Source organism: Ochotona curzoniae, unplaced genomic scaffold (genome assembly GCF_017591425.1).
Source record: "Ochotona curzoniae isolate NIBS_2020 unplaced genomic scaffold, NIBS_Ocur_1.0 scaffold_2453, whole genome shotgun sequence".
Taxonomy (NCBI): domain Eukaryota; kingdom Metazoa; phylum Chordata; class Mammalia; order Lagomorpha; family Ochotonidae; genus Ochotona; species Ochotona curzoniae.
Window position 1 is genome coordinate 30,820,281 of NW_024467094.1, and position 24,233 is coordinate 30,844,513.

General features: G+C 54.3%; 2 protein-coding genes across 4 annotated transcripts; both read left to right on the top strand.

Moving 5' to 3' along the window:
• The first annotated feature begins 66 nt into the window (after positions 1 to 66).
• On the top strand, positions 67 to 8,860 carry GSDMA (gasdermin A). Of its 3 annotated transcripts, XM_041001250.1 has the most exons (12): positions 67 to 280; positions 462 to 642; positions 3,355 to 3,520; positions 4,210 to 4,306; positions 4,704 to 4,755; positions 4,966 to 4,981; positions 5,127 to 5,136; positions 5,598 to 5,618; positions 6,204 to 6,358; positions 6,757 to 6,871; positions 8,067 to 8,140; positions 8,618 to 8,860. In XM_041001250.1, the coding sequence occupies exons 1-12, from the start codon at positions 67 to 69 to the stop codon at positions 8,858 to 8,860; spliced, it is 1,344 nt and encodes a 447-aa protein (XP_040857184.1). The 3 variants fall into 3 exon arrangements, with proteins under 3 accessions (XP_040857184.1, XP_040857182.1, XP_040857181.1); XM_041001248.1 differs by lacking the exon at positions 4,966 to 4,981 and having other exon boundaries at positions 4,704 to 4,751; positions 5,113 to 5,136; XM_041001247.1 differs by lacking the exons at positions 4,966 to 4,981; positions 5,127 to 5,136; positions 5,598 to 5,618 and adding an exon at positions 5,946 to 5,960 and having other exon boundaries at positions 4,704 to 4,751; positions 6,177 to 6,358.
• Positions 8,861 to 12,051: 3,191 nt separating this feature from the next.
• On the top strand, positions 12,052 to 23,408 carry PSMD3 (proteasome 26S subunit, non-ATPase 3). Its single transcript, XM_041000693.1, has 12 exons — positions 12,052 to 12,429; positions 15,731 to 15,921; positions 16,943 to 17,080; positions 18,706 to 18,842; positions 19,643 to 19,833; positions 19,986 to 20,089; positions 21,220 to 21,334; positions 21,429 to 21,548; positions 21,669 to 21,772; positions 22,015 to 22,170; positions 22,835 to 22,885; positions 22,983 to 23,408. Exons 1-12 carry the CDS (start codon positions 12,219 to 12,221, stop codon positions 23,058 to 23,060), a joined length of 1,596 nt encoding a protein of 531 aa, XP_040856627.1. The 5' UTR covers positions 12,052 to 12,218; the 3' UTR covers positions 23,061 to 23,408.
• Positions 23,409 to 24,233: the final 825 nt, after the last annotated feature.

The following is a 24,233-nucleotide window of genomic DNA, read 5'->3' on the forward strand; positions in this document are numbered from 1 at the left end:
CCTGCCCCGGTTCCTCTGGGCAGCCTTTGCAACCTCTCCCCTTTCCACTTCGCCCTCACAGAGACAATGACTATGTTTGAAAATGTCACCCGGGCCCTGGCCAGACAGCTGAACCCTCGGGGGGACCTGACACCCCTTGACAGCCTCATCGACTTCAAACGCTTCCACCCCTTCTGCCTGGTGCTGAGGAAGAGGAAGAGCACACTCTTTTGGGGGGCCCGATACGTCCGCACTGACTATACCCTCCTGGACGTGCTGCAGCCTGGCAGTGCCCCTTCAGGTGAACCTAGGCCTGGGCTCTGAGGGCTGCCAAGGCCCAGGGGTGGGGGTGGCCACCTGGCCTGCGGGGGAGGAAGACTCTGAGGCTGCCTCTAGCCAGACGTGGGTGGCCAAGGCAGCAGGAGGCACGAGGGGTGAGACTCGGACAGACCCCCCCCACTTTTGTCTCCTCCCTCCTACAGATCCAACAGACTCTGGAAACTTTGGCTTTAAGAACATGCTAGATGCCCGAGTGGAGGGAGAGGTGGATGTGCCAAAGACGGTGAAGGTGACAGGGACGGCGGGGCTGTCACGGAACAGCACCCTGGAGGTGCAAACGCTCAGTGTGGCGCCCAAGGCCCTGGGAGCCTTACATGAGGAGAGGTGAGACGCATGGGGGTCCTGAGGCTAGCAGGGAACCAGGGTTGGGCAGCACATGGAAGGACGCTTTCAGTGTCAGCTAAAGAGTGAAGCCTTCACTTTGGCCTGTGCCCATAGGACCACTCTGACATTGCCCTGTGCGGCATGCCTGTGCACCCAGGCCATCCGCTGGCCCCTGCGGTTGTCTGCCTCCCCACAGGTGGGATGAGAATGCCCATATGAACTTCTGGTGTGATCTCTTGGGACCCTGATTTTCTTCCCTGCAATATGATGAAGTCCCAGGATCAGCGCTAGGACTATGAAATACACCAGGAAGGTGGGGTCGCCCTGGCCTGCTCCCTCCTGTGGCCGAGCACGGCATGTTGCTTCCATAAAGGAAGCTTCCCACCCAGCGTGAGGCACACACTTGGCATGCCCTCAGGAGCGCTGCCCCAGCAGCACAAAGGGTGTGGCTGATGCCATGCTGATGTCTGGTACTCCGGATGTTTGGCCTGGCCGGGAAGCTGACTTTTAAGTAGTAGTTAAGTAGTGCTTGGATGGAGGGGAGAATTGGGCCAGCCGGAAGGAAGGGCTGAGGAGCTCAGGCAGCTATCAGAAAGCCTCCTGGGGGGCAAAACGCCCTAGCTCATGCTAGTGTTCATGTGGCACATCCTTGTCCAAGAAGTTTGGAAGCTAGAAGTGTGATGAAAATATGCAACAGTGACTAGAATCCAAGGCAAGCCGCTGTAAGTGCTACAGAAATGATCTTGGTCTTGGGGCAGGTCAGACAGACTTCTCACTCGGAAAGTAAGTTCTACCACTGGCAGGTGGTAGCCCTTGACCTAGGCCTTGAGAGGCGAGCAGAAGTTGGACCTGCAGAGCTGGTAGAAAGATGTCACAAAGACACCCAATTGAAAGAACTCTCAAAATTAATGTTGGCGGCAAGGGCTGAGCAGGAAGGAAAACGGATGAGAGCTTGGGGCAACAGTTAAGCCACCGCTTGGGACAACTGTATCTCATGTTGGAGTGACCGGGTTCAAGTCCCATCTCTGCTTCTCATTCCAACTTGCAGCTAACATGCCCTCTGGGAGGCACCAGGAGGAGGCTCAAATCCTTGGGTCCCTGCGGGAACTCGTGGGGAGGCCTGAATGAACTTCTGGTTCAGGCCTGCCCTTTCCCCAGAGGCTGCAGGCATTGGAGGAATGAACATAAAAGATCTCTCTCTTTCTCCTTCTCTCCCTCTTCTTGTTTTGTTTTACTCTTTTAAACCAATAAGGGACCATGAATAGCCACAGTGACCCAAGCAGAAAATATATGAGTGCAATAGGTAGGTGATGCAATGTGGGCCAGACCACAGAGAAGCCAAGTGCCAGGTCAAGGTGATTGAAACACCTGCATCCTATAGACGGAGCGGCCTTGTTGAGGCTCTGATGTGTCTCATGATTAATCTGGCCACATGGCGCAAGTGTTTCAGATGGAGACAGGGATTGGAAGTGGGCAGACTGGGAAAGACATGCGTGGCACTGTGCATCAAGAGAGGGGGGACACGGAGACCTGAGCTGGGAGTAGGTACTCAGGCTGACGAGGGGAGGACAGCGGCCAGGGCCATTGCAGCACACTGCAGGACGAGGCAGAGGGCTTCGTGAGAGGGGACCCTGAGACCCCATCCAGCTGTGGCACTGCAGACCAGGGGATGGCCCGTGACAGATAACAGGGAGGCAGAGGCAGAGGTGGTTCTGGGAGGGACCTGATATGGGTTCCTGCTGGGTGTTTGAACCTGTGGCTCCCCTGAGAATGGTCAGCAGGTAGCTAGAACAAGGATGTGATGCTCAGAAGAAAGGCCTGAGAGGATATACAGCTGTGGTGGGCAGTCACACATAGGTTACAGCCAATGGGAAGTGGACGGAGAACAGAGATGAGAGAACAGAACCTCAGAGGACATAGCATTTCAGCAAACCGAATCAACGGGAAAATGGGATGCAGGCAGAACAGGCAAAACCTGGAAGCCTAATCAGACAGATAGGAGATCCGGGGTCAGACAGGGCGAATGGAAAGTGGGAGAAGATGCTGGTCTGCGCAGGGTCTGCTCAGTAGGACCTGGTGTCGTCATTGCTGGGGAAGGTCATTGGACTGGTTGGGGAGGAATCGCTATGGTTTCCACAGGGAAGAGGAAATGGAAGCCAGTCAGGAATTCAGGAGTGGGGAGTAGGGAGTGAGTAGAGAGGGAGGAGACAGATGGAGTGGGTGTATTTTTTTTTTAAGACATTGGCCAAGGGAGTGAGGGGAAGGAGGGTGGTGACTTGAGGAAGTAGCAAGATTAAAGAAGTGAAATGCTTAGGGTCACGGAGATGCATACATTATGAAGCACACAGAAGGAGCAAGTAGTGAGGAGGAACTGGTGTTACCGGCAAGAGAGGGGAGAGGAGATGGAGAGAAACAAAGAGGGAAGGGAGGAGGAGGAAGCAATAGCCCTCCTCCTCCTCCTCCCTCGCCTGCTTCTCCACCTGTCCCGGCCAGGTGCCGCACCACGTGATCATGGTTTATCTTAACCCTGGAGGACGGCATCACCACACTCATTTTCTAGTCCAAGCAGCTCAGACCCACCTGGTCAGCTGCAGCTCTGTGTGTCAAGACTGGGGCTCTCACTCCTCCCCCAATGCCACAGCATGCAAGAGAAGAAGACAGCGTGTGTGGGCAGAGGTGCCCAACAGCCCCCTGGCATTTCTACTCCCGCAGGAAGCTGGCAGCAGACCACCCATTCCTGAAGGAGATGCGAGACCGGGGAGAGAACCTGTACGTGGTGATGGAGGTGGTGGAGACGGTGCAGGAGGTCACGCTGGAGAGAGCCGGCAAGGCAGAGGGCTGTTTCTCCCTCCCCTTCTTCGCCCCACTGGGGCTCCAGGTCTGAGTCAAGTTCACAGGAATGTAGATGCGTGCACACACACGCACAGTCATGCACACCCGTGCACCCCCTCATACTCACACAGTGACATGCACTCGGCCAACTGATCCCGGAAGAGAAAAAAACAGAGAAGGGAGGGGAGGAGGAGGCGGCGGCAAGGAAAGGCCCAGGGAGTTCTTGCTCACAGAGCAGACACGTGTGCTGAAGTCCAGGGGATACAGGTTTTGGAAGAGCCAGTGGGAAGAAGCAACACTCCATCCACCTAACTTTACTGAGCCTGCCAGGACTGGCTTGGGATTTGGAGCCGGGAGCAGGAGCTAAGTCACGGAGGCTTGTTAAATTGAGTGAACAGGTGGCAAAGTATAAGCAGGACCGGGGCCTGCCTGGGAGCTCGAGGTGGGCCATAGAGGTGCACAGGCAGGTGATGGCACAGGTCTGCCCAGTTTGGTTCCACCATCTGAAGCCAGAAGACAGACAGAGGTTGTTAGAGAATATGTCACAGGAAAGGAACAGGAGGGCCTGGAAGCCCCACTCACCAATTGCAAGCCCAGAAGAAAACTGATCAGAGGCAACACTTTTCCCAATTTCTTCTCTCCCCAGGCGCCCCGAGCCCTTGTTCTGTTCCTTCTTTCCTTCTGCACTCCCATCCCCAGTCTTAGGACTCACACATCTTCCTCTTCTAACCCTAGGGATCTGTGAACCACAAGGAGGCTGTCACCATACCCAAAGGCTGTGTCCTAGCCTTCCGAGTGCGACAGCTGATGGTCAACGGCAGAGATGAGTGGGGTAAGCAGACAGCACCTTGTCCCTGCAGGAGGAAGACCCACAGCAATCCCAAGGCCTGCTGGCTCCCTCTTGTGGCCAGGAAATGAGGGAGGCCAGGAACCCAGGGCCGCTCAGTAGGGAGGCATGAAGGGATTTCCCGGTTTTGAGGGTGCCTTTGGTGGGAGTTGGTGGAATGGGTACAAAAATGTATAAGCACCGCTTCCACCCGGAAGAAATCCCTGGCCACAGGTGGAAGCAGGAACTAGTATTTAGGAACTTACTACTTCCTTCAAGGCATTGGATGAGATGGGAGAGGTGAGGTCCCAGTTCTTACAGAGCCCTGGAGCTTGGGCTAGGAGAAGGACTGATGGGGCGGCTGCGAAGTGTCATCCTGCTCTCCCTCCCCTGTCCGTTACAGACATTCCACACATCTGCAACGATAGCATGCAGACCTTCCCTCCCGGGGGTAAGTGCGACCACTGCCCCAGTCCTGCATTCCCTGCTGGAGTGTCCCCCCTCCCCAGGAGTGCACACAGCAACCCCTCGAGGAGCCCTGTCCTTGTCCCCAAGTCCCTGGAAGTGTCGAGCCCCAATTTCAGGAAACCTAGAGACATGCAAACCCTACCCACAAGGGACAGAGAGCTAGAGGGAGACCAAAAGGCACCCCTGGAAGCAGGAAGGCCATGTGGAGACAGGGTGTGCTCCCAGAGGGCGAGGGGGGCAGAGCTGACTTTCCTAATGAGCCTAGATCAAGTGCCCCGAGAGCCCCCTTAGACAAAAAGGCAAAGTGAGTTTCATGCTGACGGTTGCCGTTGTTTCCACCTTAGAAATGCCGGAAGAGAAGTTCACACGTAAGTGCGTCCTTTGCTTCTACTGACTTTCTCACTCAGAAACTCCCACCTTCTTCTTTCCTTCTCTGTGGGATGGACAAGGAAGATGGTGGTGCTGGTCTTAGCAATACCCATCCCTGCAAGGTGGCCCAAGTTACAACAGTGAAGGAGAGGGAGCGGGGAGGCCCTTGGACAAGAAGGCCAGGGTGCTGGAGGCCTCACACCTGTGCGCTTGTACAGTATGCCATCCACGGCTGCTGCCCGGCCACCAAGGCAGGAGACCCTGAGTCACAGCAGTGCCATCTCACTCCTGGTGCCCCTTCCTTCTCCTCCCAACTTGGCCCTGCCACCAGAGAGCCACCTCCACCTGCCCCGGAAGATGGATAGGATGTAACCCTCACCCTCAGTAGCTCTGCCCCTGGGGAGGGCTGCCACGCTGAAGGGCTCCGTTCTTACCAGTTTTGTTGTTCTTATTTTCTCAGTTATCCAGGCATCTGATGTTGGTAAGGAATGTTGTTTTTTTCCCCAAGACTTTGGCATAAAGGTGGCAAGAGAAGGATTTGGGTAGAAGCAGAGGAAGCCAGGGGGGCTGAGTCCTAGATCCTGGAGTTTGAATCACTTTCTGGCACTTGTTATCTCCCAAGCAGGCTGATCATAGCCATGGGATGCCAGGCCCCTAGGGAGCCAGGCTACAGCTCCCTGCCCCACATCCCAGACAGACCCACTTCCTTTAGGCACAGCCCTGTCCTGGCGGCCATGCACTCGCCAAAGTCATTCTCCTTCACCAGTTCCCCAGAAAGGGAGCAGTCTTAGGGAACAGGGTGTTAAAGGTGTCCTTCCAAAGGGTGAGGGGTGAGATCTCAGGGAAGCTTGACAGCTGGGTGCCATGACCCCGAGGGGCCCCACCTGCCTCCTCGCCCCAGCCCTCACATGAAGGCTGGTGGACAACTTGCTAACCACGATATGGCTCGAGCTGGGAGCAGGGCACAGGTTGCTGAGGAGGCCCGGGTGGAGCCACACAGGGAGGATGCTTGCTGCTCGGCCGGGTACCAGCTGGCCAGCTGGTGGCCACATTCACCATCCCCTAGGAGAGGCACACGAGGACTTCAAAACCCTCAAAGAAGAGGTTCAAAGAGAGACCCATGAAGTGGAGAAGCTGAGCCGAGAAGGACAAAGCTCCCTGCTCAGCTCCCTCAGCAAACTTCTAGGGAAGAAAAAGGAGCTGCAAGACCTGGAGCTCATGGTGAGGGGCCAAGCGGAAGGACGGGAGGTGTGTGGGAAGGAAAGGGGGGCAGGCACCAGCTGAGGATCTAACAGTGACAGAAGGTAACCAGAGGCCATGAGAACCCACGGTGACCCAACTGTCACCTTCATCCCCTGACAAAGAGTAAATAGCAATAATGGTCCAAGGCACAGGCTCCTTCATAAGGCCAGAGGGCAGGCAGCAGGCCTGATGGATTCTCTCTTCTGTGTCCAAAGCCCAGGGGCCAAGGAAGCCAAGAGGCTAGAACCTCACCACTGGATAGCTCAGAATAGGAATGACCGGAAGAGGGTTAGCACACCTCCGGGATGATTGGGTTCTAAGCGCCGTGTTGGCAAATCCACCTGTCATCATCAGTGGTCACCCATCTTTCCCCACAGCTTGAAGGGGCTCTAGACAAAGGACACGAAGTGACCCTAGAGGCACTCCCGAAAGATGTCTTACTGTCCAAGGAGGCTATGGGTGCCGTCCTCTATTTCCTTGGGGCCCTAACAGGTAAGTGGGAAATAAGATCGTTTACAGACCTATCAGTAGCAGGAATGAATCACTTTGAATGAGCTCCTAAATTAATAAATACTGGGCACATCATACCACAGCTAAGTAGTCTGTATCAATAATATTTTAAATATTTTGTTTGACAGATAGAGTGTGTGCCCTTTCTGTGGCTTACTCCCTAGATAGTTGTAAAACCCAAGGAGGGGGGAGCCAGGAGCTCAGTCCAGATCTCCAGCATGGGTGGCAGGAACCCCTTAAGCCATCAGCACTGCCTTCCAGGATCCATGTGGAGCCAGGAAGTGAGCCTGCCCCTCCAGTGTGGGATGAGGACGTCCTAGCCAGTAACTTCATTGCTAGGTCAACCACCTCCCCCATATCTACATTATAAAGACATCATTTTAATTGAAACACAGACATCTTCCATCCATTGTTTCACACCCCAGATGCCTGCCACAGCCAGAGCTGGGCCAGCAACCCAGAACTTACTGGGAATCTCCCACGTGGGTAGCAGAGATGCAATATTTTGAACCTTCATCCATTGCTCCTTCTGATTAGCAGGAAGCTGAAAGTGAGGCCGAGCTGACCCCCGTTTGTGGTCCCAAGCAGCTATTTAACCACTGCGCCAAGCTCTCACCCTCTTACTGACATTTTTTTAAATTAATTTCATTCCTAAGCATTCACTTGGCCACTTAAGCAGAAAGCCTGGTCAAGGACAGAGTATGCTATGCCCTTGACACCCAGAGAAACAACCCTGGTCTTTAGCTTGTCACCAAGGTTGATACTGTTGGCTTTAATTGCAGAGAATAACAGCATCTGTTCTTGCCCCTACGTTCTCTCCCCGTCTCAGCATAGACCATTTCTCCACTTAGGAAACCTCCCCGGGCCCTTCACATTGAAGCTGAGATGTTTGTTCCATTAGGAAGTCTGCCAAGACCAAGGGAGACCCTCCATGGTAGCTCCTTAACACCCTGGATTACACTGACATGTCACTTTGTCTTCTCCACAAGACTGTTAGTTCCTTGACATAGTACAAGCTTTAGCTAACATCCAGCAAAGTGCCTGACACAGAGCCAGCATTCAACATCAATGAATGAATGAATGAAATATTGGAATTGTGGAAATTCCCTCATTTGGAGTCCCGGTTCCCTCTGCCACAGCAACACACATCTTGTTTGTTTGTTTGTTTGTTTTCCAGTGCTAAGTGAAGCCCAACAGAAACTGCTGGTGAAATCTATGGAGAAAAAGATCCTACCGGTGCAGCTGAAGCTGGTGAGAACAAACAAGCAGCTGAGTTGGGAGGCAGTAGCCAGCCCCAGCAGGAAGGTGCAGATTTAGCCTAAAGAGAGGAGCAACCCAGTGAGCCCCTGGCTTATCCCGTGCACTCATGTCCACTGCCCCATCCCCTCACCTCTCCTCCTTCTTACCATTTCCCAATAAGAAGTACAAGTGTGAATGTCTGGGCAGTGACCCAGATTGACCAGGCTTCTCTTAGGAGAAAAGACAGAGAACCTCCCAGCAAGTGTGTGAGCAAATCTTGTACCACCTCTAAGTCTGCCTCAGTTTATCTCTCTATACACTGGGACTCAAAAATCAATGTGCTGCCCACTATCAAAGATCCAGATGGAGTTGGAGGGGATTGCAGGAGCCATAGCCAGAGGGGTGTGCAGCCTGTTTGGTATTTCTTCGGAGTTAGGAGACGAGAGGATTCCGGTTTTTCCCTATTGATTCTGTCTTGGTTACATCCAGGTGGAGAGTGCAATGGAGCAAAACTTCCTGCAGGATAAAGAGGGTGTCTTCCCCTTGCGGCCCGAGTTGCTGGCCTCCCTCGGGGAAGAGGAACTGACCCTCACCGAAGCCCTGGTGGGGCTGAGTGGCCTGGAAGTGCAGAGGTCGGGCCCCCAGTACATGTGGGATCCGGACACCCTCCCCCACCTCTGTGCCCTGTATGCTGGCCTCTCCCTTCTGCAGCTGCTGACCAAGGCCTCCTAAGGTGCCACTCCTTCCCTAATGCCTTACCAACCTCAGCATGCTGTGTCCTGACTCCCAAGAGCATCTCAGAGCCACCAGACTGAGGAAGACTAAACTTGTTGTCACTCACCCGCAATAGGCAGTTTCCACCTGCTCTCCAGCACCACCACCTAGAAGCCCATCTTTGGATGCTGAAATCCTATAGAAGTGGAAGCACTTAGACTTCGTCAACTCTCAGCAGTTTCACCCAGAGCATCCCATATCAGAGTGCCAATTCGAGCAGCTCCCCTGCTTCCAATCCAGCTCCCTGCTAATGTGTCCAGGAAGACAACAGAAGATGACTCAGGCACTTGGGCCCTTACCAACCAGTTGGGAAACCAGGATGGAGTTCCTGGCCCAACCCAGGCTTCTGTGGCTACTGAAGGAGTGAACTGATGGAAGATCCTCACCCGCCTCTCTCTTTCTCGGGCTCCCTACCTATCAGTCTTTCACTCTCTGTATCACTCTTTCAAATAATAATTAAAAAAAAAAAGTGCCCTGTCCTAATTCCTCCTACTTGTACATCTGCCCCAAAAGGCTTTATTGATGGGCCTGGCGCGGCAGCCTAGCGGCTAAAGTCCTCACCTTGAATGCACCTGGATCCCATATGGTCTCCGGTTCTAATCCCAGCGGCCCTGCTTCCCATCCAGCTGCCTGCCTGTGGCCTGGGAAAGCAGTCAAGGATGGCCCAAAGTCTTGGGACACTGCACCCGTTTGGAAACCCAGAGGAGGCTCCTGGCTCCTGGCTTTGGATCAGTGTAGCTGTAGCCACTGTGGTCACTTAGGGAGTGAATCATCGGATGGAAGATCTTCCTCTCTGTCTCTCCTCACCTCTGTTATCTGACTTTGCAATAAAAATAAATCTTTTTTTAAAGGCTTTATTGATGTCACTCGTAGGATAAATGTTGGTGTTTTTCTTTAAGGAATCTATCGGAAGGAAAGGGAGTCATTTGCCGTAGCCTGGGTTTGATCCTGTTGTAAATTTGACTTTCATAAAAATTAATCTTTTTAAAAAATTATTTTTGTTAGAAGGGTGGATTTTCAGAGAAGGAGATCTTTCATATGCTGGTTCACTCCCCAAGTGGCCTGCAATGGCCAGAGCTGAGTCGCTCTGAAGCCAGGAAGCAGGAGCTTCTTCAGGGTCTCCAATGTGGATACAGGGTCCCAAGGACTTGGGCCACCCTCTGCAACTTTCCCAGGCCATTAACAGGAAGCTGGATTGGAAGTGGAGCTGCCAGAACCCAAATCAACACCCATATGGGATGCTGGCTCTCGGAGGTGGAGGATTAGTTTGTTGAGCCCTGGCGCTGGCCCCTGGTCATATACTTGTAAAGTGTATCCTACGTAGAGCTCTTGTATCCTCCTGTTTCATACCACTGCAGTAGAGTTTCTTGCATTAAACAGCTAGATGGCACAATTTGTGCTGTAGTTGTAGGGCACGTGCCCTGACTGGTACCTCCCTGTTTTCTTACTCCTTGGGGCTGGGGAACAGGGAACAGCATCTCTGGAATAAACTCATCGAAGCAGCTTCTTCATAACACTGTGTCTGTGACCAAGGGAGGAGGCGGGTGGCACAGGGAGAAGACAGAGGGGCTTTGTTGCGTCCCAGTCCAAGGAGTTGTCCTGCTGGATGGTTAGGTCATTAGCTCACCTGACTATTAAGTTTACGACACACAAAAAAAGCAAGTCAGTAGAAAACCACCCAGCAGGGGGCGGTGAGCAATTAAAGGAGGATGGGATGATGACCAGCTTCTGGCAGTTGGTCATGAATCCGTGGCAAGACGAGACCCAGCAAGGGCGGCTAAGGAGAGAGGGAATCTTAATTTCCAGGGATAAAGTCTTAGAGTACATAGGCCATCTGTAAGTCCGCTGTGGTGTGTGTGTGTGTGTTTTTTTTTTAAATGCTATTTATTTGAAAGGCAGAGAAAGTTTGCATCCACTGGTTCACCCCTCCCAGGTACTCACAAGAGCCAGTATGGATCAGGCTGAACCAGGATCAGGCTTCATCCAGGTCTCCCATGTCTGTGGGAGTGGCCCAAGTGTTTGAGCCATCAGCTGCTACTGCTTATGCTGCTTTCCACACAGGAAAGGGTTCTCACCTTGCGTGCACGTGCCGTGATCCCATACCGGCGCCAGTTCGTATCCTGGCAGCCTCACTTCCCATCCAGCTCCCTGCTTGTGGCCTGGGAAAGCAGTCAAGGATGGCCCAAAGCCTTGGGACCCTGCACCCACGTGGGAGACCCAGAGGAGGCTCCTGGCTTCCCGCTGGTGCAGCACACACCTGAGGAGTGAATCAGCACACAGAAGATCTTCCTCTTTGTCTCTCCTCCTCTCTGTATATCTGACTTTCCAATAATCATTAAAAAAAAAATCTTTAAAAAAATAAATGTTAAACAAGTCTTAAAATGCAAAGACAGAGAAAAAAAAAGTAGATGACCAAAATATAGGCCCTACTGCGGGGCCAGCTGGTAGCATAGGATGTGTTCAGGCTCCAGGGCTCTTCCCACCACTTGAGCCACCACCTGCTGGGGCCAGGGTGGTGCCTCAGTAAGCAGCTGGTATTGAATTGGGGTTTGCACTCCAACCCAGGCTTTTTCGTGTGGGACGCAGGAGTTCCAGCTGGAGTCCTAACCGCTGGACTGCCTTCTGGATCTGACTTCGGCAGGTCCCTCGGTGCCGGCCCTGAGCAGCCCAGGAGTGGACCCCTACGCAAAGCTCCTTCCACGCCCTGCGCTCCCAGGCCTGAACTAAAATGTAGTAAGCAAGTGCGGATGTCACAAGGTCCTGGTGACCCTCCAGTTCCGTCTCATCCCCAACAGCCTAGCTGCACGAGCCTCGGGTTCCCTCGCCCCCAGCTGGCGGCTCTCCCAAGGGACCCCCGGCTCGAGCGACTAGGACGCAAACCTGCCCCGCAACCACTGACGTCATCGCGCTCTGCTCGCGCGGATAGGTCCTACCCACCTCACGTTGGCGGGGGCGACCTCTGGTGTACATTCTCAGAAATGCACGCAGAAAGGAACAGCAAAACCTCCGGGACCGGTAGCGGCTCCTCCCCGACCGGTAGCGGCTCCTCCCCGCGCCGTCCTCGCAGATCCGCCTCCATCCTGCACCTCGGCGATTGATTTCGCTTGCCTCGGTCGGCTCGGTCGTCGGCCCTCCGGGCCTGGCGCCTCCCCAGAAAGCTGTGCGCCGGGAAGGGGTTTGCAGCTGCTCCGTCATCGTGCGGCCCGACGCGAGCGCGCGCTCGTGTGCAGGCCGAGCTCAGTTCCGGGTCCTCGGGGCGAGGACGGACGCGAGGCCCCGGCCTCGGTGCCCGGACTAGGCCGCGACCCCGGGCGCCATGAAGCAGGAGGGCTCGGCGCGGCGCCGTGGCGCGGACAAAGCCAAGCCGCCGCCGGGCGGAGGGGAGCAGGAACCGCCGCCGGCCCCGGCCCCGCAGGATGTGGAAATGAAGGAGGAGGCGGCGGCGGGCACCGGGGCGGCCGGGGAGGCGGACGGCAAGCCGGCGGCCGAGCACTCCCAGCGGGAGCTGGACACCGTCACCTTGGAGGGTAGGGGACCGCGGTGACAGCGGGGCCGGGGCCTGGGGTCGCTCCCTGCTGCTCCGACCTCGGGCCGCCCGCCTCCGCGTCCTTCTCCGGGATTGCATGCGTGTGAGGGCTCCCTCTGGGCCAGGCGAGCTCGCTTCCCTTCTCCCTGTGCCGGCTCGATGGAAGAATCCCACCCGCCCCTATAGCAGGGGCCTGCTCGGTCCGCCAGAGCGGAGTATGGGAAAGAAGTCTGCCTTGAGCACACTCCCCCGGCGAGAGCGCCATTTCCATCTGCCAGAGCTCACTGGACGGCCCCGAGTGCACCCCCACCTGTTTGTAAAGGGCTTAAATACACACACTTTTATTGGACAGCATCCCATCTTTGATACTACTTCCCGCACTTGACCCAAAATCTGCACACCAGTCTCCCAGTTTCTCTTTTTTTTCTGCTTGTTCCTAGTTCCCTGTCTCTTCATTTGGCAGAGCGTTCACATGCATCCACAGGGTCACTTCCGCCTATGTCCCCCAGGAACCCGGGGTTCAGTCCAGGCCCTCCCTGTCAGGAGAAGGGACACGGGTGCTGGAGCCGCACCTGCTGCCTGCCCGCGAGCTGGGGTGGGCAGCAGAGCCAGGACTCAGTCCCCACCAGGCATCGGCCGTGAGACCCAGGTGTAACAGCCACCTGCCCTATGTCCAGCCTGTTGTTCCTCAAATTAAGGCCGTGCTGGACCTGCCGCAGCCCCCTGTGAGCAGCATCCTGTCCACTCCAGCGAGCTCTTCCTCGTGGGGATAACCAGAGCCCTGCCCCTGGGACCTCGGGACCAGCTCCTAGCTTCCTGAAGGCTGGACGGCAGGATGAGTGTCTTAATAAAGATGCCACTCCCTAAACGAAGGCCGGGCGGCGGCTGAGGGGTCACTCAGCCCTTACCTGCTGGATATGTGTGTGTGTGTTGTGGAGACAGAAAGTGTGAGAAGTAGCAAGTGAGAAAACTCAACCCTGACTTTTTTTTTTCCCTCTTGAGCTTTCAGACTGCTTTCCCTTGAGATTCAGGCATAGATACAGTTTAGGTGTGTCTGTAACTAAATACAGACGTGTTTCTATCTTGTGTTGTGTGTAGTCCACAGTCACTTAATTTCAGAAACATTTGTTGCTGACATAGTATGGAGGTGATAAGTAGAAGCTCTGAATGTGATTTCCCCGTGTGTGTAAATGGAATAATTGTACCTGCTTCATGGGCTGGTGTGCTGTGCAGGACAAGCAGGTGGTCATGCTGACTGTTACTGTATTGTTACACGGCCCTGGCACCCCGGCACCCCGTGCTCGGGGCTGAATGCGCCACAGTGAGGGATGGTCCCCGCTCACTGCATTCCCTTGTTGCTCTGTATATCTGATCCTGCAGCAGTCAACACCGTACATGTTTTATCAGAGAGATGCAGGGAGCTCCCTTCCGCTCCCCAGATACACACAGCGCCATCCCTGCATGAGCAGGAAGCTGTCAGGAGGAGCCAGGCGCTCCAGTGCGTGTCTTAGCCACTAAGCCAGATGCCTGACCCCACACCAAACTGTCTAATGCGTTTACAGCTGTTTCTTCCTTCTTACTCTCATTTTACCTGAAAGGCAGAGACTGAGGTCTTGCAGGTGCTGCTCAGTCCACAGAGGCCAGCCAGGGAAGGGTAGGACACTTGCAGGAGCCCGCAGTTGAGCACGGCTCTTCCACGTGGGTGGCAGGGACACGGATACCTGAGTGTTCATCCCCACCTTCCCAGGGTGCACATTAGCAGGACGCTGGATCAGAAACCAAGCTTGGGTGTGAACAAGGTTCTCTTGATACACTACATCCACTTTGATTATACTTCAGTATAAATCCCCAGAATCTATACATCTGACTCCAGAAGGGTGAACAAGGGGTGGGATCTATATATTAGAGTGTTGGTTTGAATCCTGGTTACCTTGCTTTCGACCCTGCTTCCTGCTGAGGCATCCTGGGGGCTCAGGTGCTGGGTCCCTGATGGAGTTCTAGGCTCCTGACTTGAGCCCAGCCCAGCCCTGGCTGTTGGAAACACTTGTGTGTGAACCAGTGGTTGGAGGATTTCTTTCACTGTCCCTTTCTGTTACTCTTCCCTTCAGTTAGTTGAAAAGTAATCATTCTTTTTAAAAACTTTTAAATACTAGAAGAAAAGATTTATTTCTCTTTATTGTAAATTCGCCTTTCCAGAGAGATAGAGATACAGAGAGAAAGCTCTTCCGTCTGCTGGTTCACTTCACACATGGCCATAACGGCCGGAGCTGAGCTGATCCAAAACCAAGAGCTTCTTTTAGGTCCCCCATGCGGGTACAATGTCCCAAGGCTTTGGGCCATCCTCTGCTGCTTTCTCAGGCCACAGACAGGGAGCTGGATGGGAAGTGGAGCAGCCAGGACGTGGACTGGCGCCCATATGGGATCCTGACGTGCAAGGGGAAGATTGAGCCATTGCACTGGGCCCAAAAATGGTAGACATTTTTTAAATGTCTACCATTTTTTAAAATTTTTTATGTTGGGTATTATCCGGAAAAAAAACGATGCTAATTTATGTTATACTAGAAGGTAAATTCTATATGCCTTTTCACTATGATTATTTGTTAGGATTTTTAAAATTCTGCTAATTTGGTACTTAAGAATGTATTTGCAGTAATCAAAATACTAGTAAAATATGTTCTTCAAATGTGTTAGCTATTTGTCTTCTATGTTTATATTGGTATCTTTTTACTTAGAAACAGTAGCAATATAGTTTCTCAGAGCCATTTAGTACAATAAAATATGACTAATCACATTTGATGCAAATACTTTTAACATTACATAAAAGTTATTTTTATGAGCTCAAACTCATCAATTGTGACAGACTTCTCCCATTTAGTCTTCCTTTATTGATACCTGATAAATGTCAGTGTGTTTTTTACTTATTTGAAAGGCAGAGATGGACAGAGAGAGGACTTTAACTGCCAGGGCCGAACCAGGCTCGGGTCCAACGCTGGGCACTCCCTGTGATCTCCCGCGTGGGCGGCTGGGGGCCAAGTATTTAGACATCACCCACTGTCCTCCCAGGCTGTTAGCGGGATCGCAGGCAGAGCAGCCAGGGCTTCAGTCAGGCTGAGTCTCTATGTCCCATCGCCAGCCCCTCCGTGTGTTACAGATCAGTGTACGGAATCCCGAAGTACTGCTTAATCCTCTGGGACAAAAGAGGTGATCGGCCACCTTCTGCCCTATGTACAAGGCTCCCCATAACTGCCTGCAATAACACGGGGAACGGAAGTGACGTCCTGTTCTTGTCTGGTCCTCCACAGACATCAAGGAGCACGTGAAACAGCTCGAGAAGGCCGTCTCCGGCAAGGAGCCGCGGTTCGTGCTGAGGGCCCTGCGGATGCTGCCTTCCACGTCTCGCCGCCTCAACCACTACGTTCTGTATAAGGCTGTGCATGGCTTCTTCACCTCCAATAATACCACCCGAGACTTCCTGCTGTCCTTTCTGGAGGAGGTGAGTGGGTCCTGCCAGCTGGATGACTGACCCCCAGGGTAGTTGTTTCCTGCCCCGGGGACCTGTCTTGTGCGAGGCCGGAATGGCCTATTCAGTCACCGAGGAAGCCTCGCTGTGCTCCGTGGTGTCGTTAGAGTTAGGGCCTCGCGAAACTCCCCTCCAGACTCTCCCCACTGCCTCGCAGCACAAGCCCTCCCTGCATTGGGTGACTTGTCCATTGTCACAGGAGAAGTTGCCCTTTGGCCTGGGACATGTCAGGACGTTGGAGCAGCAATTGAGAGCATGGGCTTGAGGGCTGGAGTGGGATTCAAATTCAAACTCCGCAGCTAGTACTAGTGGCACTTGGGCAGATGGCCTAAGCTTGGGGCATGCTTCTCTGTGACTGGTGGATGAAGGAGTGAGGCCCTCTGGTGGTCGTGGTGGGTGCCCATCACCTTTATGACTAGATGTAAACCCAGGACATCGCTGGAGCCAGAACAGCGAGCCCTGAGCTGTCCCACAGCCGGTGGCTCCTCCGCTGCCTCTCTGGCCTCAGCGTGGCTGTTAGGCATCAATTCTCTGCATCTTGATGACTTTCTGGAAATAAGCGCTGGATATACATCAGCTTTCTGCAGATTTCCTTTATTCTAACTAAAAAAACAGCTGTTTGACCTTCCTGTTCTTGATCTCACCTTCCTAAAGTCCTGTGAGACAGTGCGAAAATCCTGTGATTGCAACGACTCGAGTGCGGTGGTCTTGTGTCTTGTCTAGACTGTGGGCACTTGGAGTTCCTGCCATCACCCCATCACCCCTGTGTGTCGTACCGAAGCCCCGCCGCTCCAAGTGGTTTCCCAGTACTCCCACTGTCTTAGGCTCGGAGAAGCACTGGGAGATAGAAGGCGGCATGTGGTTTCTTGTCCTTGCACATGACAGACACTCCATAGTCCATGCTGCCAGGCACAGTGGGGTTACACAGGCAGAGCCACATGGTCATGATCGCTCCACTAACCAAGCTTCTCTGTGCCGTCTCCTGTCCTCCCAGCCCATGGACACCGAAGCCGATTTACAGTTCCGTCCCCGCACAGGCAAAGCTGCGTCTGCGCCCCTCCTGCCTGAAGTGGAAGCCTACCTGCAGCTCCTCACCGTCATCTTCCTCATGAACAGCAAGCGATACAAAGAGGTACCCGGGCCGTGGGGAGGTCACGGGGAGGCCGTGGGAAGGCCGTGGATGACCCCTGTGCAGTGGGGAGGCTGCGGGTGCCCCTGGTGAAGAACTAGAGGTGATCCTGGGCTCTTAAGCTTTGCTCTCAGAGTTTATGCTTGGCCCTTCGTCTGGGGAGGCCCCTGGCTCCTGCAGGCCCCGGGGCGCGGGGGCTGGCAGTGTGTACCTAGCTAGGACACAATACCAGCAGGGGGACTCTGGGTAGAAGTAAGTTTGTAGGCAGACCTGAGTTCCTATTCCAGCCTTGGGAAATCCGTTAATCCCTTTTCTTTAAAGTATTCTATAAATTAGTATGTTTTAAATATTGGGGCGGGGGAGTGTTGGGGCACAGCAGCCTCCTGCTAAAAATTATTTATCTGGAAAATGTAGAGTTCCAGAGAAAGAGGAGAGGTAGAGAAAGAAATCTGTCAACTGGCTCACTCCCTAAATGGCTGCAACGACCCAGGCTGAGCCAGGCGGAAGCCAGGAGCCACAAACTGAGCCATCCCCTGGAATTTTGCCAGGAAGTAGAAGTGGAGCAGCCAGGACTTGAACCAGCACTCATTTGGGGGGTGCCAACACTGCAGGCCTTGGTTTGACTCACTGTGCCACAGTGCCAACTAGTTTCAGTTAATGCTGGATCCCTTGGATCCTATTTCAGGTTGCCTGGTTCTAGTCCTTGCTACATACTTCCTGTCCAGCTGCCTGCCAAGTACTTGGGTTTCTGCCACCTGCATAGGAGACCTGGATAGAGTTCCCAACTGCTGGCTTGGGCCTGACCTAACCCCAGTTACTGCAGGCACCAGGGAGTGCACCAGTGAACGGGAGGTCCTGGCTCTCACTCTCATGATCACTCTCCCTTTCAACTAAACACATGGGGATATTTGTGCTGTGATCTGCGGACAGTAAGCTCTCGTGGTATTAGTAAACGGCAGTTAGCTGGGGACTGCACAGCTCCATTCAGAGCTGCCCCCACTGCCCTGCGAGGGCCAGCTTACTGTCAGCCAAAAATGTAAGAGGCACAGGTAAAGTGACACATTCCACTTCCAAGTTCCTGCTTTTCTTTTTTGCCTTTCCCTACCACTGTTCTCTTTGCTTTTGAGGTATAATTCACCCTTAAATGGTTTTATTTAGAGGGTTTTAATTTACTCACAAGGTTGTACAACCATTACCATAATTAACGAAGGAGTCATCAGACCTGTTAATAAGCACCTCCCCGCTCCCCTCGCTCCAGCCCCTGGCAGCGGCTCTTTGCTTTCTGTCCCCATGGAGGACATTCCATAAGAGTAGGATTACACAATCTGTAGGCTTTGTGTGGCCAGCTGCTCTCACTTAGCTGGCCATCTTTATGGTTCCTGCATGTAACCTGAATCAGGATTTCATCCCTTTTCATGAGTGAATGGTGTTCCGTTGTATGGATATGCCACGGTTTGTTCCCCAGGACTTGGCGGGCAAGTCCTCAGGTTGTTTCTGCTGTGGACGTTTGTCTGCAGGTTTGGGTGTGGATACAGCCAGTTCTCCTGGGTGTGTACTCAACAGGGTATTTGCCAGCTCGGGTGATCCTAGGTGTAACTTTTGGGGAATGACTGCTTGATTCTCTCCAGGCACAGAAAATCTCCGATGACTTGATGCAAAAGATCAGTACTCAGAACCGCCGTGCCCTGGACCTCGTGGCCGCGAAGTGTTACTATTACCATGCCCGGGTCTATGAGTTCTTAGACAAGCTGGATGTGGTGCGCAGGTATGTGGTCAAGGCTCTCTCATTTGCCATCCTTGGAGTTAGGGGCTTGGTCAGTCACTGCTGCAGAAGTGTGGACTTGACAAAGGTTTCAAGCTAGTAACTACAGGGTGCCCAGCAGGAAGAGGGAGGGACAAGCAACATGTCCCAAGCCGAGAGAGGGCCAGTTGTAGAAAGACATAGGGGTAGCTCTTGGGAAGTTAAGAAATGTGCCCCTGGTTCTTCCCTTCACTCCACATTAAGGGAGATTGAGTGGTGGCTTAGAACGGCGAAACAGTCCATAGTGGCCCACATTTCCCTCAGGATCCTTGCAAGAGTTTATAAAGAGTGTGGTCTGGCCCATGGCAACTGCTTGGCATCTCCTGCCCTTCATCCCCATTCCCAACTAAGCCAGCCTTGCCTTCTGCTTGCCCATCAATGTCCTAGGCCCTCTCCCTACCTCCGTCAGGCCTTGGCCAAAGCATTACCCTTCCCAGTGAGCTCTGCGGTGACCAGGCCACTTAGCGTTGCATCACCACCTTCCTTACCATGGTATCCCTGCTGCACAGCCCCTGGTCTCCTCCCCTGCCACCAGCTGCACAGCTGCCCGACAGATGCAGGCCATTTCAGGTGTGAGCTTCCCGGGAGCTGAGAGCAAGCTGTGTGTCTCACACTGCGGGCAGGCATCCCAGAGTTGAATATTCAGAATTAACCAGAAAAGCAGCTTGTATCACTTTTTAGGGATTGGGAGAAAATGAAGGCTCAGAGACGTTTCAGAGTTCTGATTTGAGGCCCTTGACCTCTGTTTTCTTTCGTCCTTAAAGTTTCCTGCATGCCAGGCTCCGGACAGCCACCCTTCGGCATGACGCAGACGGGCAGGCCACGCTGCTGAACCTCCTGCTGCGAAACTACTTACACTACAGCTTGTATGACCAGGCTGAGAAGCTGGTGTCCAAGTCTGTGTTCCCCGAGCAGGCCAACAACAATGAGTGGGCCAGGTACCTCTACTATACAGGTGAGCAGGGGGTCTAACCTGCCCGCCAGAGGCTGTCTCAGGCTCGTCTTGGCGTGTCTCTTCCTGAAGGGTGACTGACATGTGAGAGGCCCCTTTGGCACTTGGGTTTGCCAGGGGCTTGGTGGCACCATGCACCTTTCCTCCACCCCCAGGACGAATCAAAGCCATCCAGTTGGAGTACTCGGAGGCCCGGAGAACGATGACCAATGCACTTCGCAAGGCCCCTCAGCACACGGCTGTCGGCTTCAAGCAGACGGTGAGCCCCAAGGATCGTCCCCCCTGTACGCCGCCCTCATCAGAAGCCGCTTCCATTGTGTGTCCCTGTTCAGGGGCCTGCAGCGCAGTTTAAACTCTGCCCATGCACAGGATTGCTGTGGGTGGCTGTGGGCAGCTGCCAATGGCACATCTGGCATTTGAGGTGGAGAGTACTCTTGGGCAGATGGGGCTGGGGTGGGCCCGCATTGTGTTGACAAACCCTGATTCTCCTCCTGCCCATCAGGCAGCAGGTGTGACTGAACGAGGGAAGCCTTCGTACGGGAGGTGGCCCTGGCCACTGAGAGTTACCAGTACCCAAGTGTTTGACTTGTCCTTGCTAGTGAGGCCCTGGGAGAGAGGAAAGGATAGCAGAGGTATGTCAGTGGTAAGATGTCAGAAAGAGATAGGGAATGTTGACTCAGAAGGGCCGGAGAGCCTTGTCACGCAGCGCACAGCTGGAGTATATGCCTAGTGTTCCCCCACTGCCATCTGGTGACTCCCCCCCCCCCGCCGTCCTGGGTTCCCCACTCCCCATGGACAGGGAGCAGGATGGATGTGCAGGTTAGTCAGGTCAGTGCTGTGGGAGATTTCAATCCATGTTTGCTCAGAAGGGCAGAGAAAGGCAAATTTTTTAGTTGTTTGTTTTAGTTAAGGGATCTTAAAGACAAAGTTAAACTAGCTTTTTAAAAATTGAGTAGAGCTTTTTCAAGAAGGAAAAGCTTTTCAGATTCATAAACTGTACAAGCAGGATGTGGAATTACTTGCAATGTAAGACCCTGAAATACTTAAATCAGAAATGGAGCTGGCGTCACATACAGGTGTCTGTTCTGTCCTGCCTGTTCCATTTCCCATCCAACTCTGTCCTCCTGGTCCCTGGCTCTGTCCTGGCCCAGGTGTGGCCATTTTAACTGTTTGGGCAGTGCACCAGTGAATGGAAGAGACAGCAGTGTCCACCACTTGGCCACAGGGCAGGAAGCCTAGGGCTTTGTGTGCCTGGGGCAGCCAGTCCAGCACATGGCTCCCAAGGATGGGCCGTAACAGCCAGGCTCAGGATGCCTGTCTGTGCCACACCGATCTGTTCTGTCTTGGTCCTCAGTGGCCCCTGACCACTGCTCCCATATCCTCTGTCAGGTGCACAAGCTGCTCATCGTGGTGGAGCTGCTGCTTGGGGAAATCCCTGACCGGTTGCAGTTCCGCCAGCCCTCCCTCAAGCGCTCGCTCACTCCCTACTTCCTGCTGACCCAAGGTAAGCCTACACTCCTGGTTCCTCCAGACCCTCCTGTGCGGCCTCGGAGGCCCGTGCCCATTTGCATCATCTACCTACTCCTGTGCCCCTGCAGCTGTCAGAACAGGAAACCTAGCCAAGTTCAACCAGGTCCTTGATCAGTTTGGAGAGAAGTTTCAAGCAGATGGGACCTACACCCTGATTATCCGGCTGCGACACAATGTGATTAAGACAGGTATGGATCAGAGCTGCTGGAGGAATGGGACCCAGTTGGGGCTTCTCCAGAGACCAGCCCTGGGGGTGCATGTGAGGGAGCCGAGGGCCTGTGCCCACCCTGCTCCCTCCCCTCTTGCAGGTGTGCGCATGATCAGCCTCTCCTACTCCCGCATCTCCCTGGCCGACATCGCCCAGAAGCTACAGCTGGATAGCCCAGAAGATGCCGAGTTCATTGTTGCCAAGGTGGGCTGGGGCGGGCACCATGTTGGCTCAGGTCGTGGCCCTCCTGCTCGTGGCTGGCAGTAGGAGGTGGACCACGTGGTGAGCAGGCAGAGGAGTGGCACAGTCGGTTGAGGGCCTGCAGATCATTCACTGCAGAGCCAGGCAGTTATCTGTGCGTGTGTGTGAGAGAGAGAGAGAGACTGTGAGGGTGGAGGAACAGGCTGGGCCTGGGTGGTGACCTTTGCTGTCTGGGGGACACTCAGGCCATCCGGGACGGTGTCATCGAGGCCAGCATCAATCACGAGAAGGGCTATGTGCAGTCCAAGGAGATGACTGACATCTACTCCACACGGGAGCCCCAGCTGGCTTTCCACCAGCGCATCTCCTTCTGCCTGGACATCCACAACATGTCTGTCAAGGTGAGGCCTCCCCACACATCCGCCATGCGGAGATGCCTGGGATCAGAGGACTTTGCCAGCTCCCTGTGGTGGGCGCTTCCGCAGGGGGAGCCTCACAGTGATTCTGTGCAGGCCCCGGTCTGGACCTGGCCCCAAGCCCTGGGACTGCCCCCAACCTCTGCCCTCTATGGGCGGCTGCCGGCCTGGTTTAGGGAGAGCTGGATTGGAGGAAGTCTCCGCCTACAGCACTTGGCAGGGTCTAAGTTGTTTGAGGCATAGGGCCAGGAGGGTGGCGGGTAGTTTGCTGCTGTTAGCATTTGCCCACTGGTTCCCACTGGTCCCTTCCTCCCAGGAAATGGCTACCTTGCTGTGAAGTGTGTGAGACGTGGGGACATGGGGCTTTTGTGTGTGGTCCCTTGGCTTGCCCCACCTCCCACCACTGCTCCCACTCCTGCACCCCTGCCCTCCCTGCAGGGCCGCCTGCCAGGCTCTGCTCGGTCTGTGGGCAGCCTTGGCCACCTCTGTTGTCATAGTTCCTCCCGGCAGAGCTGCCCGCCAGGCCAGCCTGGAGAGTGCCCAGGAAGGCATTGCTGTGTGCACCTGCAGAACACTAAGGGTACATACAGGGCTGTTGTGTTAAGGAGCCAATCCCCCTTTCTTCCCTCCCCTCCCCACTGTGCTCCAGGCCATGAGGTTCCCTCCAAAATCCTACAACAAGGACTTGGAGTCGGCTGAGGTAAGCGCTGGTTCCTGGATGCAAAGGGAAGCCGGGGCCGCTCAGAAGCCTAGGGATGCCCTGAGTGAGACCCCACTGTCCTCCTCCCACTCCTCAGGAGCGACGCGAGCGGGAGCAGCAGGACTTGGAGTTTGCCAAGGAGATGGCAGAAGATGACGATGATAGCTTCCCTTGAGCGGGGGGGCTGGGGAGGGGTGGGTGAGCGGGGACCCCCGCCTGGGGAACTGCCACCTTGTCCCACACTCAGCTCACAGACTGCATCCGTGCAGGGGGTGAGGTGAGGGGTACTGGGAGCTGGCCCCCAACCTCACCCCAGAGCCCTTCCCCAGCCGGTGACTTGGCACACAGCGACAGGAGAGCTGCAGGCCTCCCCAGGGCAGGGTCCTGGCTAGTGGCATAGGCAGAGGAGGGGAGGGCAGCCTGTGCTCTCCTAGGGAGTAGGGCACTGGAGTTGGGACATGTGTTCAGTTCTGTTTTTTGAAACTTCAATTATGGTTTTTAAACAATAAAAACATTCTCCAAAGTTCTCTGTGCATCGCTTATTATTCTCCGCTCCATGGCTGCCATATCCAAAGGCCCAGGATTCCCCTGAGACCTGGTGTTGAACATAGTGTGAGGGCCTGGTGCAGTGGCAGGGGAGGAGGGAGCTGGGGGCTGGGACCGCCTTGGCCCCCCTTCTTGGCTCACAGGGCCAGGGCACTGCGGCCAGACCATGACTTAGAAGCTTCCTGGTTGTGAAATTAGGAACCTCTGCTTCTTTTTTTTTTTTTTTTTTTAAGATTTATTTATTTATTGGAAAGTCAGATATACAGAGAGGAGAGATGGAGGGGAAGATCTTGCATCCGATGATTCACTCCCCAAGTGAACGCAACGGCCAGTGCTGTGCTGATCCGAAGCCAGGATCCAGGAACTTCTTCCGGGTATCCCACACGGGTGCAGGGTCCCAAAACTTTGGGCCGTCCTCGACTGCTTTCCCAGGCCACAAGCAAGGAACTGGATGGGAAGTGGAGCTGCCAGGATTAGAACCAGCACCCATATGGGATCCTGGGGCGTTCAAGGAGAGGACTTTAGCCGCTAGGCCACGCCACCAGGCCCAGGAACCTCTACTTCTAAAAGCTAAAAAGATGGTGAGTGCTTGCCTGCTAGATGAGAGGAGGGCAAAGGCTGCCCAGACCCCCTCCCAGCACCACTGCTCCCACACCAAAGCCCATGGGTGCTTGGGCTGGCCCCTGGGACACTGCCATCTTACACCACGCTCTGACTTCTGAAAAGTACCTTGTGACCTTTGCCACTGGCCTCACTTGCCCCCTCCACATGGCTGAATTCTACATCCTCCAGGTGGCCTGGG

Coding starts and splice junctions, on each gene's coding strand:
- GSDMA (XM_041001250.1), top strand. CDS start 67: ATGACTATGTTTGAAAATGTCACCCGGGCCCTGGCCAGACAGCTGAAC. Junction 5,619..6,203: donor TATCCAGGCATCTGATGTTG/GTAAGGAATGTT, acceptor ACCATCCCCTAG/GAGAGGCACACGAGGACTTC. Junction 8,141..8,617: donor TACCGGTGCAGCTGAAGCTG/GTGAGAACAAAC, acceptor GGTTACATCCAG/GTGGAGAGTGCAATGGAGCA.
- PSMD3 (XM_041000693.1), top strand. CDS start 12,219: ATGAAGCAGGAGGGCTCGGCGCGGCGCCGTGGCGCGGACAAAGCCAAG. Junction 15,922..16,942: donor TGCTGTCCTTTCTGGAGGAG/GTGAGTGGGTCC, acceptor CTGTCCTCCCAG/CCCATGGACACCGAAGCCGA. Junction 20,090..21,219: donor CTGTCGGCTTCAAGCAGACG/GTGAGCCCCAAG, acceptor ATCCTCTGTCAG/GTGCACAAGCTGCTCATCGT.